Genomic DNA, 16449 nt, shown 5'->3' on the forward strand with positions numbered 1-16449 from the left:
CGATCAGAATAAGAGAATTGAATTTTTACAACATGAACATGAATTCATTTTCTCTGAACTTCACAGATAATTAGAGTCAATAAATCAGCTTATGACAATGGTGAACGAACATTCCAGTAATATAAATCAGATTATGGATGTGTAATATCTGCTTGCAACATTAGCATATTACAATTCGAAGGTAGATCATATCCAGATGAAAATTTCACATTTTATTGAAAACTCCAAAGGCTATGTGGAAGCGATTACACTAACTACAAAGGGAGTTCTTTCGCTGCATCTCTTGCCTATCAAAGACTTAACATTAACTTTAGAGAATGTGCGTGAGAAACTTGGTTATGCTCCTTTGTTAGAAGCACATAAGATCAAATTTTATTATAGCTTAATTTCAGTAAGTGTAGAAAATTACAGAATCCTGATTAATATCCCCTTCGATTATTCTGATGCCTGGAAACCTTACAAAATAGCTCCGTTCTCTACTTACATGTCAAATAGCTCATTACCAGTAATATCGAATTTGTCTGGCTACGTATCAATTGCCCCTAATAAGGAAACTTTTACGGTTGTCAGAGACCTAGATCTGTTCGCTCATTGTTCTAATGCCATGGGTAATAAGGTTTGTACGGCTGACTCCTTTGAATTCCACAATATATCGGAGGATTCTTGCGAGTTAGGCCTAGTCCTTAACGGCTCTCTTCCTCACACGCTTGAACGTTGTCTGAATTGACTTTACCCTTTTGACAAGTATAAGTTCGCTTACAGGCTGAATAACGGAACCTGGTACGCTTCGCAGTTGAGGAGTTTAACGTCGCATGCCCGGACGGATCAGCTGCATCTTCATGACTGTTTGTCGCTGCGGACAGCTGCAGTGGAGCAATGACCAACTACACCGTTTGTGGAATAAGCATCATCATAAGGGAGTGAGCTTATTTCGCAAATTTTTCTTGGACCAATACCCTTATCCCAGCCCTTCCCCTGCCTTTTAACGCGAAGGTGGCCCAGCAGCTGTCGAAATTGGCTACTATGGACCACACTTCCCATGCTTACGACGCCAAGGAGGATCTTCGTTTCTACTCTTTGATGGCCATGACCCTCGTGCTGGTGGTGAATCTGGAACTGTGAACTGTGTGAAAAGTTGTTTCAAGACGCTGACTAAATGTGTAGTAGAAACCTCCTTGACAAAGTATTCCATATGTAAAGCATGAGAATCTTAATTATATACATTATAATCTACCTTAACCATTATATCTAGTAGCGCACCTAATTGAAGCATATTGAAGTTAAACAATGAATCAATATATGTGTGTGTGTACGCACTGGGAATCTATATAAAGTGCACATATATTTGAATCAATATATACATGTATAAACAAATCAGGTATATAGCACCTATACTCAATCTGTTACCTTGTATCTTTTCACATTTTGGTACCATTAATTTTTATCAATATATGATTTTTAACATATAATCTTTATGTCATGCAACCATCAGAAGTACGTCAGTATTTTCTGTTGAATATGTATCCTCATGACTAGCAGTATATAACTGTATCATTATATATCACATGTGATCCTTAGTATTTAGTATTATACCATATGCATATACCTTATACATGGATCTGTATTTGTGTACTCAATGTATTTTTCTTTTTACTTATAAGTATTTTCTAAATATCTGATTTTTAAATATAACCAGTTGAATATCATTTTCTTAAACACTTTGCTGGTAGTTATATGTTTACCATATCTTTGCATTTAATATATATTATCAAATGCAAGTCAAACTTTCTGCCCTGGCTATCATTCTGTGATTGGTTTTGTAGCTGACCGAGCATTATGTAAGGTTTACATTAAATAAAGAATGCATTTCCACATTCTATAGAGTAATGTACAAGATGAGAACTAGGCCAGAGACCAAGGACGTCAGGCAGAAGTTTGACGAAGCGTCCCAGTGTGTGGACACCTGGAGTCATCATTATCTGTGCTGACAATAACGTCAACAATGTCTTCTCTGAAAAATCATGTTGACGTTCTCACAAGGCTGTGTGGCCTACGTGACCAACCTAGTTTTGTATGTTAGTTTGTATGTATGCATATCGAGCCAGTGTTTGCTCTCCTATGATTTGTAAACGAAATTGTATCTCAGACTTCACCTTCTCCTCTAAGCTTAAAGACCTATCAAATCTTCTTGCATCTATCCAGTGATGTAGCTAGTAAAATATAACTTATATATTATACTACGAGTTTCAACGACTTAACCTCCACAGCAGAAAGAAGCTCTTGAACGAAACTTACAAAATATTATCACAGTCAATGAGACTTAGCTAAGAAGGAGTGGTGTTCACCAACTGACGTCTGCTATGCAGATCAAAAGAACAACCCAGTGCCTCGTTAGTAAATAAATATGAGGACACCTCAACATATACGCATCTTGAAATTACAGAACCATAAAGCGATTTTGCCAGATTTCGGAGTGGTTCATTTCGAAGACACCTAACCCAACACTTAACCACCTCATCCTACCTTAAAATATCCCATATATCAGTACATGTTGGTTAATAAGGAAAAAAAAACAATAAATGAAAAGCATATTTTAATGCAACACACGTGACATTAATAGGTAATACAGGTTGGGGTCGAGTTACACCAGGATTAGCTTCTTGCAAGTCTGTCAAGAAGGCGAATTCTGATGCAATTCAGTCTACAGGATAACTACAGGTATATAGTATATAAAGAGAACCACCTTAGCCTAACGCCTTATACCTACAAGCTACATGGTTTTAACCATGAGTATATTTTTTATAAATGGTTTTTATAAACGCCTTATACCTACAAGCTACATGGTTTAACCATGAGTATATTTTTTATAAATGGTTTTTTAAACGCCTTATACCTACAAGCTACATGGTTTTAACCATGAGTTTATTTTTTTAAACTGAACATAAATTTTGGACCTATGAGGCCATTCAGTTCTGAAACGGAAATTGACAGTAAAAGGTTTGAAAGGTGTAACAGGAGGAAAACCTCAAAGCAGTTAACTGCACTACGAATCAATTGCTAGGTGAGGGTGGAAAGTAAGATGGAAGAAAGGGAGTGTGAAAGGAAGTACAATAAAAGAAACGAAAGGAGTCGCAGCTATAGACCGAAGGCACGCAGCAAGGAACCTCAAGTAATGCCTACTGTGCACTGCATGAGCTGAACAGACGGCATTATCAAAACCGCGCCCCCCCTCTCCCAGGATATTACACCACTCATATTGGGCTGTAGACTACTCTTAGCATATTGTTTTCAAGAAATGCATGAAAAGGAAATATTAATCTAAGGTTTTGTTATGTAACCATCTCAACAACAGTGAAATATTCAAAATGACCCAAGGGCTGCTCTATGAGCAAAAGCCCGTGCTGGCATAATGACAACTTAATCTAAAACAACAACAAAACAAATGCCAAGCACAGGGACCAAGAAAGTCATCCAGCGCTGGAAAGGAAGGCGAGAGAGTAGGCAGGACTGAAAGGTGTAACAGGAGGAAAGCCTGAATAATTGTTAGGAGATGGTGGATAGCAAGATAGAAGAAAGATAATATGAACAGAGGTACAGTAAAAGGAATCAAAGGGGTTGCAGCTAGGGACTGAAGAGAAGCTGCAAGTAATGCCTACAGTGCACCCTAGGAGGTGCAATGACGGCACTAACCCCCCTACGGCTAAACTAAGCCGTTGCGTTCAAGGTCCTCTCTGATTTTCTTTCTGGTCTCCATCTCTCGATAACGCTCTATGAAGCGACGCTTCATCTCCGCTTCGCCTTCCTTTAAAATGACACCATCTATCAAGTCTTCACCATCAAGTATGAGTTCTGACATCCCTTTCCTTGACAGCCACTCATTCATGAGTTTACGGAGTTTTTTCAGATCGCATGCTAATTCCACAGCTTGATTCATAAATTCCTCAAACTCTCTCATATCAGACCTGTTCTTATTAGTTGGTGGATTGTTGGGAACACTTCCGGACTCTCCTTGGTTCCCTGAAATCTGATTTTCGTTTTCTGGAGGTTTCTTGTCTTCCTTGAAACCCTGGCCTGTCACTCTGCGTTTTTTGCATGGTGCATCTCCCCTTTTTTTCTTCCTTTTTTGCACTCTGTTCTTGTGCAGTCCATCTGCGTTATCAGACTGACTATCATCAGTGTCTACATTATCTGCATCTATATTGGTCACTGGAAGTGCTTGACTACCTCCTGTCGATTCGGGAATAGATGTACTGGGTGCTGAAATTCTCGGCTGTACCAAAGTCTCTTGGGTTATACCTTGTTCCCCTACAGTACTTATCACTGGCTCCTGTTCTGTGTATTCTTCCTCTGTATCCATAAAGCGATAATTGTCGTCTGCCTCTATTGATTGTTTTGCACCTGTACAAGATAAGAATTAACATGACATTACTATATTTATAAGCTTTATAATATATATATATATATATATATATATATATATATATATATATATAATCTTAGTAACTATATATATAAATCTTAGTAACTTAAGATTGGATAAAAAGTTCCAGAGGAACCCCAAGAAGCCATAACGTTAAGGCTACCTTCCCTCCTGAAGAAGTGAAATGAGTGTGAACATAGTAGATGGCATCATATAGGCTGTAGCTAATATATTTCAATCTATTATAACCACAAATCATCACTACATTCTTTTCAACCTTGACCACTTGGAAAAGTTGCACTGCTATTCAATGACGCTCTACACACTCTACACATTGAGTGCATTTTGATGACATTTGGAGAAAAGAATCATTACTAAAAACACTATGTATTCATATAAGAAGTCATTTATATACAGGACTCTCTAGAACAATGTCCCTATTTCCTCAGTAAAGCAAACATTAAACATTCAAAAGAAGCGATGATAATCCATAATTGCTTTGTGAGTATAATCACCGACTTACCTGACAAGTCCATTACTTCTGATCTAGTGAAGTCCATCGGTTCATCTTCGTCCGAGGTTCCACTTGGGTATGGACTAACATTCCCTAAAATGACAAAGAAATTCAATCTTTTATTATCCATGAAGCTGGAATTATAAATTTGTTTTGCCATTTTTCAAATTTTAGGATTATCCATTTCTTACTTATTTTTCACTTAGGGAAAAATGCAATATATTACTCACAGTACACAGCAGGGTTACAGTACAAAAACGTGTGTATGAATGTAGTCATTAAAACTAGAGAAGTTCAAGCATTCACTCTGGCATTGTATTTTGCAACCATTCCAACGTACTCTACTTAAATGTTCAGTGTTGCATCGTTCTTCAGTCTTTCTAGTTTGGCCAGAACTAACAGCCATAGTATTTGCTATTTCATTTTGCAACAATAAATTGACAAATTTTTAATCAATTTGTATTTTTCATGCATTGGGATTCCCGTGAGCTCAACAGTTACTTTCTTACCACCTTTAAGAGAGGACGTGATTACTCTCTGTCTCTTTAAAGCCGGTTTAGATGCCTGTTTTCCTATCTTTTTTTCTCGGTCCACTACTCAGTGTGTGTGATCTGGTAGGTTTGAATAAGTTGTGAGAAATCAAGGAGAATTTTGTTTCACCAACGAAGTATTCTTCGGGATCACAAGAAACAAAGGAAATGTCCTGCAATGAGTGTGTTTCCTTGTTCAAGATTTTTAACCTTGGTGTCTACGGATCCTCACTCAGTGTGCAGTAGGTGCAAATGAAAAGTATGTACAATTACTAATCCATGTTTCCTTTATTGTGACTAAGAAAAGGGCCATTACAAAAGAAAGGAGACGCCACCATCTTTGGATGACTAAGCGTCTTCAGCTTCTCTTGTACCGACTATGCATCATGCTGTTCCATATGTTTCTCCACCTGGATTTGATACTTCCCATACCCTTTCAGTTTCTTCTAATGATTCGTTGTTGGAAGCATCAGGAGGGGTTTTGGGTGGTTTTGTACCTAATTACGCTTCTTCCTTCCCAGTGGGGAGAGGGAGAGCATTGCCATCTTTGTAGTATGTTTCAGCCCCCGACATGCAGAGGATGGAGGGAATGTGGGAGGCGTTAGGCCTACCAGGGATACCAACCTTGGATGGGTTGTTGTCTTACTATATGACATCATGCTTCCCTTCGGGTCTTCCAACTATGATTGTCCCTCCTCCACCTGGTCTGCAGTTTATGGGGGGGGGGGGGGAGAACTCTACAGCAGCTGCAGTGGCGCATATGTTTCTAATGCCACAGAATTTGGGAATTAATTCTACAGCCCATGCAGGGATGCAAGCAGTCCCCACACAGCGTCTTCCATCATGCGCAGTGACGTCACAGCCTGCTTCCTCAGTGACGTCACAACCTAACATGAATGAGCTACGCTTTCAGACTCAGTAGCATACACATTTATGAAAAAGTTATGAGCTTTAGAAGAGAAGATAAATAAGAAAGACAAGAGGAAAAGACTTAAATCGTCTCCTTCTTCTTCCTCTTCTTCTAGTTCAATGTCTTGCAAGAATCAATGTTGTCAGTGCGGTGCACCTGTCTAGCGCTGGAGGATATGGGGCTTTGTGGCTGATCGTCATACCAAGAGGAGAAGATTAAATTCTTATTTATCTTCCAGCCAGGACTGTCCCATACCAGGAGTTCTGGGAGAGAGTGAAGGAGCACTAAGTAGTATTTATGTTGGACAACACTACAGTAGCAGCTTATGTAAACAAGCAAGGAGGCCGGGTATCTCATCAGTTATACTTGATGACAGCTGAACTTCTACAGAGGGCTGTAGAGAACTTAGTAGATATCAGGGTCAGATATATTCCAGGAAAAGGAATGTAATAGCGGACAAATTGAGCCCGCCCGGGCCAGATTCTGGGAACACATTGGTCCTTGCTTATCTTGTGGGAAAGGCCGGTCACAGACATGTTCTCAACAAAGTGCAACAAAAAGAGGGTTGGAGATCAGACACAGCAGCAGTAGCAGAAGATCCCTCTACAATACCCGTGGAACAATCTGGACACGTGCATTTCTTCCATTTTGTCTAATCTGTCAGGTTCTGAACAGGTGATGCGGTCTTAGAATCTCAAGATGACCCTGGTAACCCCATTGTGGCTGAAGGCAGAATGGTTCCCGGACCTGTTAGAACTCCTAATAGATGTTCTGAGAGAACTGCCTCCCTGGAATAACCTACTATGTCAACCACACATGGAGAGGTACCACCAGTCGGCATAGTCCCTATCTCTTCATGGGTGGAGACTGTCAAGTACTTCCTGCGAACGAAAGGCTTTTCTCAGAAGGCAGCATCACAGATAGCATGATATATCAGAAGGTCATCAACAGGTGTGTACCAGGGAAAGTGGTCTGTCTACTGTGATTGGTGTTATAGATGCAGTCTTTCTCCACTCAGAACCACTATTCAACAGTTAGCTGATTTTCTGATATATCTCAGAACAGAAAAAACATCTTTCTGTGTCTGCCACAAAGGGGTACAGGGCTGCAATAGCTTTGGTTCTGCGAATGAAGGCTGTAGACATTTCCTCTTCGTGGGAAATGGTTATGTTAATGAAGAGTTTGGAGCAGTCCTGTTTGCCTAAAGAACTAAAGGCTCCCAATTGGGATTTAACCATGCTATTGGCCAGCCTTACTAAACCCCCATATGAACCATTGCAACAAGCCATGGATAGAAGCTCGACCCTGAAGGCAGTCTCCTTGTTAGTTCTAGCATCGACCAAAAGGGTAGGGGAGTTACATGGTCTGTCATATGAAGTGAAGCATTTCCAGATGTTGGAAGTCTATGATCTTCGAATTTATACCAGTTCGTAGCCAAGACTCAAAATCCATCAGTGGAAAATGATAGATTTGTCTCCTTTTCGATACCTTGTTTGGGAGACTTTGTGGATAATGACTCGACATCTCACATCTGGATGTCGAAGGCTTTTTGAGAGAACCGGCTGGTCAAGAAAGAAGTGCCCAAGAATACAATATCGTTTTGGTCAAGAGAAACGATCAGGAATGCATATTTGACAGAATCTGGAAGGTCGAATAATTCTGGAGGCAGGGCTCATCTGGAAGCAGATTCACATTTTCTAAAACAATGAAGAGAATGCTAATATCAATACAGCAAGAATTAAAAATTTAAATATTTTTGCAAAGTTTTATGCTTGTCTATTTCCTGCTTAATTTTTAGATAAAAAATTGCTCTCCCTATCATGACTGACAATACTGCCCCATATAAATGTAGCTATTAGTCAGTTTCAACTTATTTATTCATCCATGTGTGGAGATGTGGCACATGGCCATGCGTACCTCATGACTGGCTGAACATCGTTTCTGATATCGCTGGCGTGATAAACATTTAAATTCACTTTTCAATTACATTTTTAGATATTACTATATGCAAAGAACGAACATCCTCTTATATTAGTCACAAATATGTCGATTGGTGCTGATAATATACGAATATACAAGCACACAAAAGACAAGTGCATATCTGCTTTTGTCAATCACAAATGTCTGATGGTCGTTTTATAATTCTTTATCCGTTTGTTATAGGCAACTCTACAATTAAACTTATCCATACTAGCTGTTCTAGTCAAATTATATTTTACCATCCAAACTTTATTCTATCTTCAATGGGTTCCACACATCCGCCCACAATCCCCACAAATAGCTAAAATCTGCGAATACTTAAAAGCAAGCCCTCTAATAATTCCTCGACCTGCCTATTTTGATAGATGGACCAGAAAAAACCCATCTGAAAATGTTTATACCCGAGTATTTTAATAAATTTACACAAAAGGTACATTTTGTCACATAAATGATATGAAAATACAGTAATTTGTGAATATTTCTCAAGAGCAAATTACCACAAATGGCGAAGTTTCCGCAATTAATGGGTACACTACGGAATATGGTCCAAAGAAAAATCAGCGAATAGGCAATTCAGTTAATCATGACTCCGCAAATAGTGGGGGTCGACAGCATACATATAGGGGAACTCAGGGTAGAACGGGATAGCATGGAAGGATGGGATATGGCACTGGAGACCTCTAGAACCTAGTGGAGAGACGTTGAACTATATCTACAGATGGTCGAGAAGACGTGGCAGCCATCTTGACCAGTTTGACAGTGACTTCTGAGTGGAACGATTGTCAGTCTTGTTTTTTCAAGATTTTTGTAACTTTTCGGTATTTTCATACCAAGGTAACTTTCTAACTGTTACTTCTAGGCTATTGTGTGTAAGATATTGTTAGACTGTATGTAATTAGGTATAAGTTAAAGGTATAGTCATTATAAATATGTCAGGTTTTCAGTTCGGTAATCACTCATAACCTAAAACGTGCCCTCGGGGCGGAACGGGATGGGGCAGAATGGGATAGTATCCCGTTCTGCCCCATCACTTTTTATTGGAATAGATGGTGCGCACGTACGTTAGGAAGACCGAGAGTCAAAAATGGGATGTAAATGCAGTGTAGATGGCAATTGAAGCTGTTTTATCGTCTGGAATGGGGCTTTTGAAAGCTGCTAACCAATATAACGTACCGAAATCAAGCCTTGAAAGATATATAAAAAAATCTAAGAACAACCTTGACTATAAGGTTGATAAATCAGATGGAAAATATAAAAATGTATTTATACCGGAACAAGAAGAAGAACTATAGACAGTTTTCATGGATAGGCCAACTAGACTTTCCCTATCCCATTCTGCCCCCTATGTGGGGCAGAACGGAAAATTTGCTGACTTTATTTTTGAAAACTAAAAAAAAAAAAAAAAAAAAAAAAAAGTTTTTATATACTTACTTTTTGTATTGCATATGTTACTCGACTATATAAAGTAATGTTTCATACCTTCAATATGTTTTTCGTTTTACTATCCATTTTTTTTAAAATGGTTAAATATTAAGTATCCTGTTCTGCCCCGAGTTCCCCTACACGTTGTCTACATATTAGAAGGATGGGAACTTTTCAAACTTTTACCTGATAAGTTATTCTCACCTTCCCAAAACAGCACCTTGCACTTTCTTGTTTTTGTTTGTATGGTGTTTTTACGTTGCATGGAACCAGTGGTTATTCAGCAACGGGACCAACGGCTTTATGTGACTTCCGAACCACGTCGAGAGTGAACTTCTATCACCAGAAATACACATCTCCCACCCCTCAATGGAATGCCCAAGAATCGAACTCGCGGCCACTGAGGTGGCACGCCAACATCATACCGACCACGCCACTGAGAGGCTGCCTTGCATTTCCAAATATTAGCCAACTAGTGTTATGTACAAAAAGTAATTATTAAACTGCCTTTCATGTACTCAAACAGCCAGATGAGCCCACCGTTTAACTGTGTTTGATCTGAGTGTACTTAATTGTTACAAGCTTGTCTTTTGTGCTTGTTTGTTTGTTTGTATGACGTTTTTACGTTACAAGGAGCCAGTGGTTATTCAGCAATGGGACCAACGGCTTAACGTGACTTCCGAACCACGTCGAGAGCGAACTTCTATAACCAGAAATACACATCTCCCACACCTCAATGGAATGCCCGAGAATCGAACTCGCGGCCACAGCGGTGGCACACCAACACCATACCGACCACGCCACTGAGGCGCTCTTTTGTGCTTGTATTGCCATATTAGTGCCTTAAACCTATGTAAAAAAAAGTGAAGGGGTATATATAAGCATTCATTTGTATGACTGAAGAAACAGCCAATCACGGGCTTGCTATACATACTGACAGTTTCCTAAAACCAGACGGAAGGAAATAAACTCCAGTATTTAAAACCTGAGAAATTCAAGCAAAGTTTAATATAATAGTTCTTGGAAAGGAAAAAGCCTTAAAATTCAGTAAGTGGATAAGTATTATGTCTTCTTCTTTAAACACATAAATTGACTTACTATATGGTCCCTGGGTGTACTGATCTCCAGAGTTGGTGGACTGATCTCCAGAGTTGGTGGACTGATCTCCAGAGTTGGTGGACTGATCTCCAGAGTTAGTGGACAGATCTTCAGTCTTTTCCCATGCCCGCTTAATCACGTCCCAATCTTTTGGGTGCAGACCCAATAATCCTAAAATAATGAAGAAAATTTAACTATTAATGAGGCATAATTTCAAAATTTAATCAATTTTACAAATGGTAGTTCATTTACTGCTTGTTTTTTGGGGGGGAGGTTTGGGGTGGGGGCAAAAAAAAATATATATATATATGACAAAATTGCTCTTCTATTAAGATTGAAAATACTGGTATATATGAATGCAGTTATTACTTAAAAACTTGATGAATTCAAGCAAAGTTTTACAACAGTTCTGGAAAAGAAGAGGAATTAGAATAGATACATTAATTTCTCGATTATCCTGCCCTTCCTTATCTGTAACTTTGAGATTTTTTGACACACTCGGATCATGGGCCAAGGACCAAAGAAATACACACACACACACACACTACATACATACATATCATATATATATATATATATATATATATATATATATATATATATATATATATATGTGCGTGTGTGTGTGTGTGTGTGTGTGTGTGTAAATACAGTATACAAATATTAAAAAATATGGAAAACATGGTGTCCAATTATGGAGCTATGGAGATCCATTTGACAATGTCTGTGTGTGTGTGTGTGTGTGCGTGTGTGTGTGGAGAGAGAGAGAGAGAGAGAGAGTAATTGCTGTATGGATAGTTGACTGAATTGGCTGTTGGTGAGTTCTGGGTTGTCTACTGGTGCAGCTGGAGTTGGCTGTTCGAGTTCTGTGTTTTCAGTCACAGTCAGTCAGTCTTTAGTCAGTCTTTGGTGAGAGCTGGTGATAGTCAGTAGTGTCGGCAGCAGTTTAGTGAAGGCATTGAAATTTATTTAAGTTGTGTGTTGCTGATTTGTTGTTGGTTGTTATTGTTTGATGTCAACCCTTAAACGCTGAGCCTCTATTTACAAAAGTGTTTATCGTATGCAGGAGGCGTTTGGGAGTTAGCGCCGAAGCAGAACAAAAGTTTTTTTTTTTTTAAAGTTTTTTTTTTTTTTAAATCACCGCACGCTTAGTTTTTAAGATTAAGAGTTCATTTTTGGCTCCTTTTTTGTCATTGCCTGAAGTTTAGTATGCAACCATCAGAAATGAAAAAAAATATCACTATCATATATAAATATTGGGACATGTGTATGACAGCACAAAAAAATTTTTCTTATATAATTGTATAAAAATCGCGCTGTGAACAAAACGGTTAAAGCTAGAGAGTTATTTTTTTCCCCTTGTATTGTACACTAAATTGCGATGATTTTGGTATATAACAAATTGTAAAACGATCAAAGCAACAGAGAAAATATTATCACAAAATGATGCATGAATTCATAACGCGCAGACATAAAAATAAGTTTTTTTTCTAAAATTCACCATAAATCGAAATATTGTGCTAGAGACTTCCCGTTTGTTGCAAAATGAAGGTAATTGATTGAATATTACTAGACTGTAAGTATTTTAGCTTACAATTGCATTTTTCGACCATTTTGGCCGAGTTAAAGTTGACCAAAGGTTGAATTTTTTCTATTTATCGTGATTTATATGAAAATATTTCAAAACTGATAAAAGCTACAGCCATGAGTTATTTTTTGTTGTATTCTACATGATATTGCGCACATTTTCATGCATAACACTTCAAGTAAGGCCTAATATAAAATGGTGCGAAAATTACGACAAGGTGACTAAAGAAATTCTGAGATTTTCAGCAGAGTTACCAAGCGCGGAGAGAAGGAAAAATTTCAAAAATTCACCATAAATCGAAATATTGTGCTAGAGACTTCCCGTTTGTTGCAAAATTAAGGTAATTGATTGAATTTTACTAGACTGTAAGTGTTTTAGCTTACAATTGCATTTTTCGACCATTTTGGCATAGTTAAATTTGACCAAAGGTCGAATTTTTTCTATTTATCGTGATTTATATGAAAATATTTCAAAACTGATAAAAGCTACTACCATGAGTTATTTTTTTTTTGTATTCTACATGATATTGCGCACATTTTCATGTATAACACTTTAAGTAAGGCCTAATATAAAACGGTGCGAAAATTACGACAAGGTGACTAAAGAAATTCTGAGATTTTCAGCAGCTACCACGCGCGGAGGGAAGGAAAATTATTTTTAAAAATTCACCACAAATCGAAATATTGTGCTAGAGACTTCCCGTTTGCTGCAAAATGAAGGTAAATGATTGAATGTTACTAGAATATAAGAGTTTTAGCTTACAATTGCAGTTTTCGACCATTTCGGTCGAGTCAAAGTTGACCGTAGGTTTCAATTTTGGCACTTGTGATTTATATGAAAATATTTCAAAACTGATAAAAGCTACAACCTTGAGTTATTTTTTTTTTTTTTTGTATTCTACATGAAATTGCGCACATTTGTATCTATAACACTTTATGTAAGGCCTGGTAGAAAACCGTGCGAAAATTACGACAAGGTGACTAAAGAAATTCTGAGATTGTTTTTCCAGCAGTCTTACCCGAAGCGTTGCGGAGGGAAGGAAAAAGCTTTTTTCTTTTTTTCAACAAAAAGTTTTCACGCCATAACAAATCGAAATAATTTGTGCGCTAGAGACTTATCGTTTGTTTGTTTGCAAAATGAAGGTAAATGATTGAATAGTTTACTAGAATGTAAGGGTTTCAGCAGTCACTCGCAAAAGTTCTGCAAAACATGAATGCATCAAGACATCGCTCTCTGACGATGCGTCACTGATGCTTTGTAGTGCGAGAAGAAAGAAATTCGCGCATGCGCGGCTGGGTAACACTTGTAAATTATTATGGTTTGAAGAAACACTATATATATGTAAGAAAATGTAATCAGGGGAAATCAAAAAATCACTTTCGAGGTAAAAACTGCTCATACTTGGTGGAACAAAATAATCAAGAATGGAGCAAGAAAAAAAAAAAAATCAGTGAACTTTATATTTTCTTACCCCAGACTTAGTAGCCATTTGGATGGTGAAAAAAAAAAAATCACCTCCCCCTATGGGTGGGGTTCAGTGGGTATAAAACAATGCATAGGGAGTACTGGGGGGTCTTTGTGAATCTTTCTAATCTTACCCTAAACTGAGCTTGCTTCTGCGAATGGAGAGGGAGGGGGCGGGGATCAAACTCTGTATGAGCTACTTCAAAGTTTGGTTGAATTCTATTCTTACCCTTAAGGAAAAAATTATCCTGAAAGCATGTATGTAACAAATGATTTGTAATATGCACACGATATTAACCCTTAAACGCCGAAGCGGTAAAAAAAAATTGTCTCCCGTGTGCTGGAGGTGTTTCGGAGTGAGCGCGGAAGCGGAAAAAATATTTTTTTCAAAAAATCACAGCGCGCTTAGTTTTTAAGATTAAGAGTTCATTTTTGGCTCCATTTTTGTCATTGGCTGAAGTTTAGTATGCAACCATCAGAAATTAAATAAATTATCATTATCATATGTAAATAATGCGATATATGATAGCGCAAAAACAAAATTTCATATATAATTATATTCAAATCGCGCTGTGCGCAAAACGATTAAAGGTAACAAGTTACTTTTTTTCGTTGTAATGTACACTAAATTGCGATCATTTTGGTATATAACACATTGTAAAACGATAAAAGCAACACAGAGAAAATATTATCACAAAATAATGCATGAATTCGTAACGCGCGGACGTAAACAAATATTTTTTTTCAAAAATTCACCATAAATCTAAATATTGTCCTAGAGACTTCCAATTTCTTTCAAAATGAAGACAAATTATTGAATATTACTATACTGCAAGAGTATTAGCTTACAATTGCAGTTTTCGACCATATCCGACGAGTTAAAGTTGACCGAATGTCGAACTTTTTTTATATATATTTTTTTATATGCAATTATTTCGGAAATAAGAAAAGCTACAACCTTCAAATATTTTTCGTTTTATTCTACATGAAATTTCGCACATTTTCATATATAAAACTCTATGAAATGCCTAATATGAAACGGAGCAAATATTCCGAGAATGGGACGTACGCATTTCGGAGATTTGTGGCGGAGAATCCGCGCGCGGAGGGAAGGAAAGTTTTTTTTTAAATTCACCATAAATTTAAATATTGTGCTAGAGACTTCGAATTTGTTTCAAAATGAAGATAAATGACTGAATATTACTAGACTGAAAGAGTTTTAGCTTACAATTGCGTTTTTCGACCATTTCGGTAGAGTCAAATTGATCGAACGTGGTTTTTTTTTCTATTTATCGTGATTTATATGCAAATATTTCGAAAATGAGAAAAGCTACAACCTTCAATTATTTATTGTTGTATCCTACATGAAATTGCACACGTTTTCATACATAAAACTTTATGTAACGGTTAATTTAAAATGGTGCAAACATTACCACAATCGCATGTATGATTTTTTCGGAAGAGTTACCGCGCGGACGTAAAGAAAATGTTATTTTTTTCATAAATTCACCATAAATCGAAATATTGTGCTAGAGACTTCCAATTTGTTGCAAAATGAAGGTAAATGATTGAATATTACTAGAATATAAGCTTTTTAGCTTACAATTGCGTTTTTCGACCATTTCGGTAGAGTCACATTTGACTGAAGGTTGAAAATTTGTCACTTATCCTTTTTTATATGAAAATATTTCAAAATTGATAAAAGCTACAACCATGGGTTGTTTTTAGTTGTATTGTGCATGAAATTGCGCACATTTCCATATATAAAACTTTATGTAACGGCTAATTTTAAAATGGTGCAAACATTACCACAATCGCATGTATGATTTTTTCGGAAGAGTTACTGCGCGGACGTAAGGAAAAAGTTTTTTCATAAATTCACCATACATCGAAATATTGTGCTAGAGACTTCCAATTCGTTGCAAAATTAAGGTAAATGATTGAATATTGCTAAAATATAAGAGTTTTAGCTTACAATTGCGTTTTTCGACCATTTCGGTAGAGTCAAAGTTGACCGAAGGTTGAAATTTTGGCACTTATCGTTATTTATATGAAATATCTCAAAACTGATAAAAGCTACAATCATGAGTATTTTATTGTTGTATTCTACATAAAAATGCGCACATTTTCATATACAATACTCCATGTAACGGCTAATTTAAAATGGTACAAAAATTATGTCAAAGTGACAAAATAATTTCCGATATGTGTCACAGATACTTTTTAGTGCGGCAAGAAAGAAATTCGCGCTTGCGTAACGATTGTAAACAAAACAACACCTTGATTCGTGAACTCCCAGCATCCCCCAAGGCGCGTGATTCAAGAGTTTTTGGCTTATAGGCCTAAAAGTATTTTTCCGCGAATTTAAAAAAAAACTTTTGTATGTCGACGTAAAATACGTCCAGTCGGCACCCGAGAGACAAAAAATGTCGATGTAAAATACGTCCAGTCGGCGTTTAAGGGTTAATAGCAGAGAGGTATTCTAACAATTAATTACCTCAAAGTAATGATTAATTAGGAAGA

The 16449-nt window shown here is 37.3% G+C and overlaps 2 protein-coding genes across 2 annotated transcripts in view; both read right to left on the reverse strand.

The window, feature by feature from the left end:
• Window positions 1-2881: 2881 nt before the first annotated feature.
• Window positions 2882-16449, reverse strand: part of LOC135218286 (uncharacterized) — a 71913-nt gene continuing 58345 nt past the window's right edge. The window contains exon 5 of the transcript XR_010315276.1: window positions 2882-3024. The gene's annotated coding sequence lies outside the window, so the exon portion shown is untranslated. The remainder of the gene's footprint in view (window positions 3025-16449) is intronic.
• The window catches only part of LOC135218285 (uncharacterized), a 15626-nt gene continuing 2529 nt past the window's right edge, over window positions 3353-16449 (reverse strand). The window contains exons 2-4 of the mRNA XM_064254494.1: window positions 10875-11045; window positions 4944-5027; window positions 3353-4398 (exon numbers count right to left, since the gene is read on the reverse strand). Coding sequence (XP_064110564.1) covers window positions 3701-4398; window positions 4944-5027; window positions 10875-11045 — 953 coding nt within the window. The 3' untranslated portion in view covers window positions 3353-3700. The remainder of the gene's footprint in view (window positions 4399-4943; window positions 5028-10874; window positions 11046-16449) is intronic.

Source organism: Macrobrachium nipponense, chromosome 9 (genome assembly GCF_015104395.2).
Source record: "Macrobrachium nipponense isolate FS-2020 chromosome 9, ASM1510439v2, whole genome shotgun sequence".
In the NCBI taxonomy this organism is placed as follows: domain Eukaryota; kingdom Metazoa; phylum Arthropoda; class Malacostraca; order Decapoda; family Palaemonidae; genus Macrobrachium; species Macrobrachium nipponense.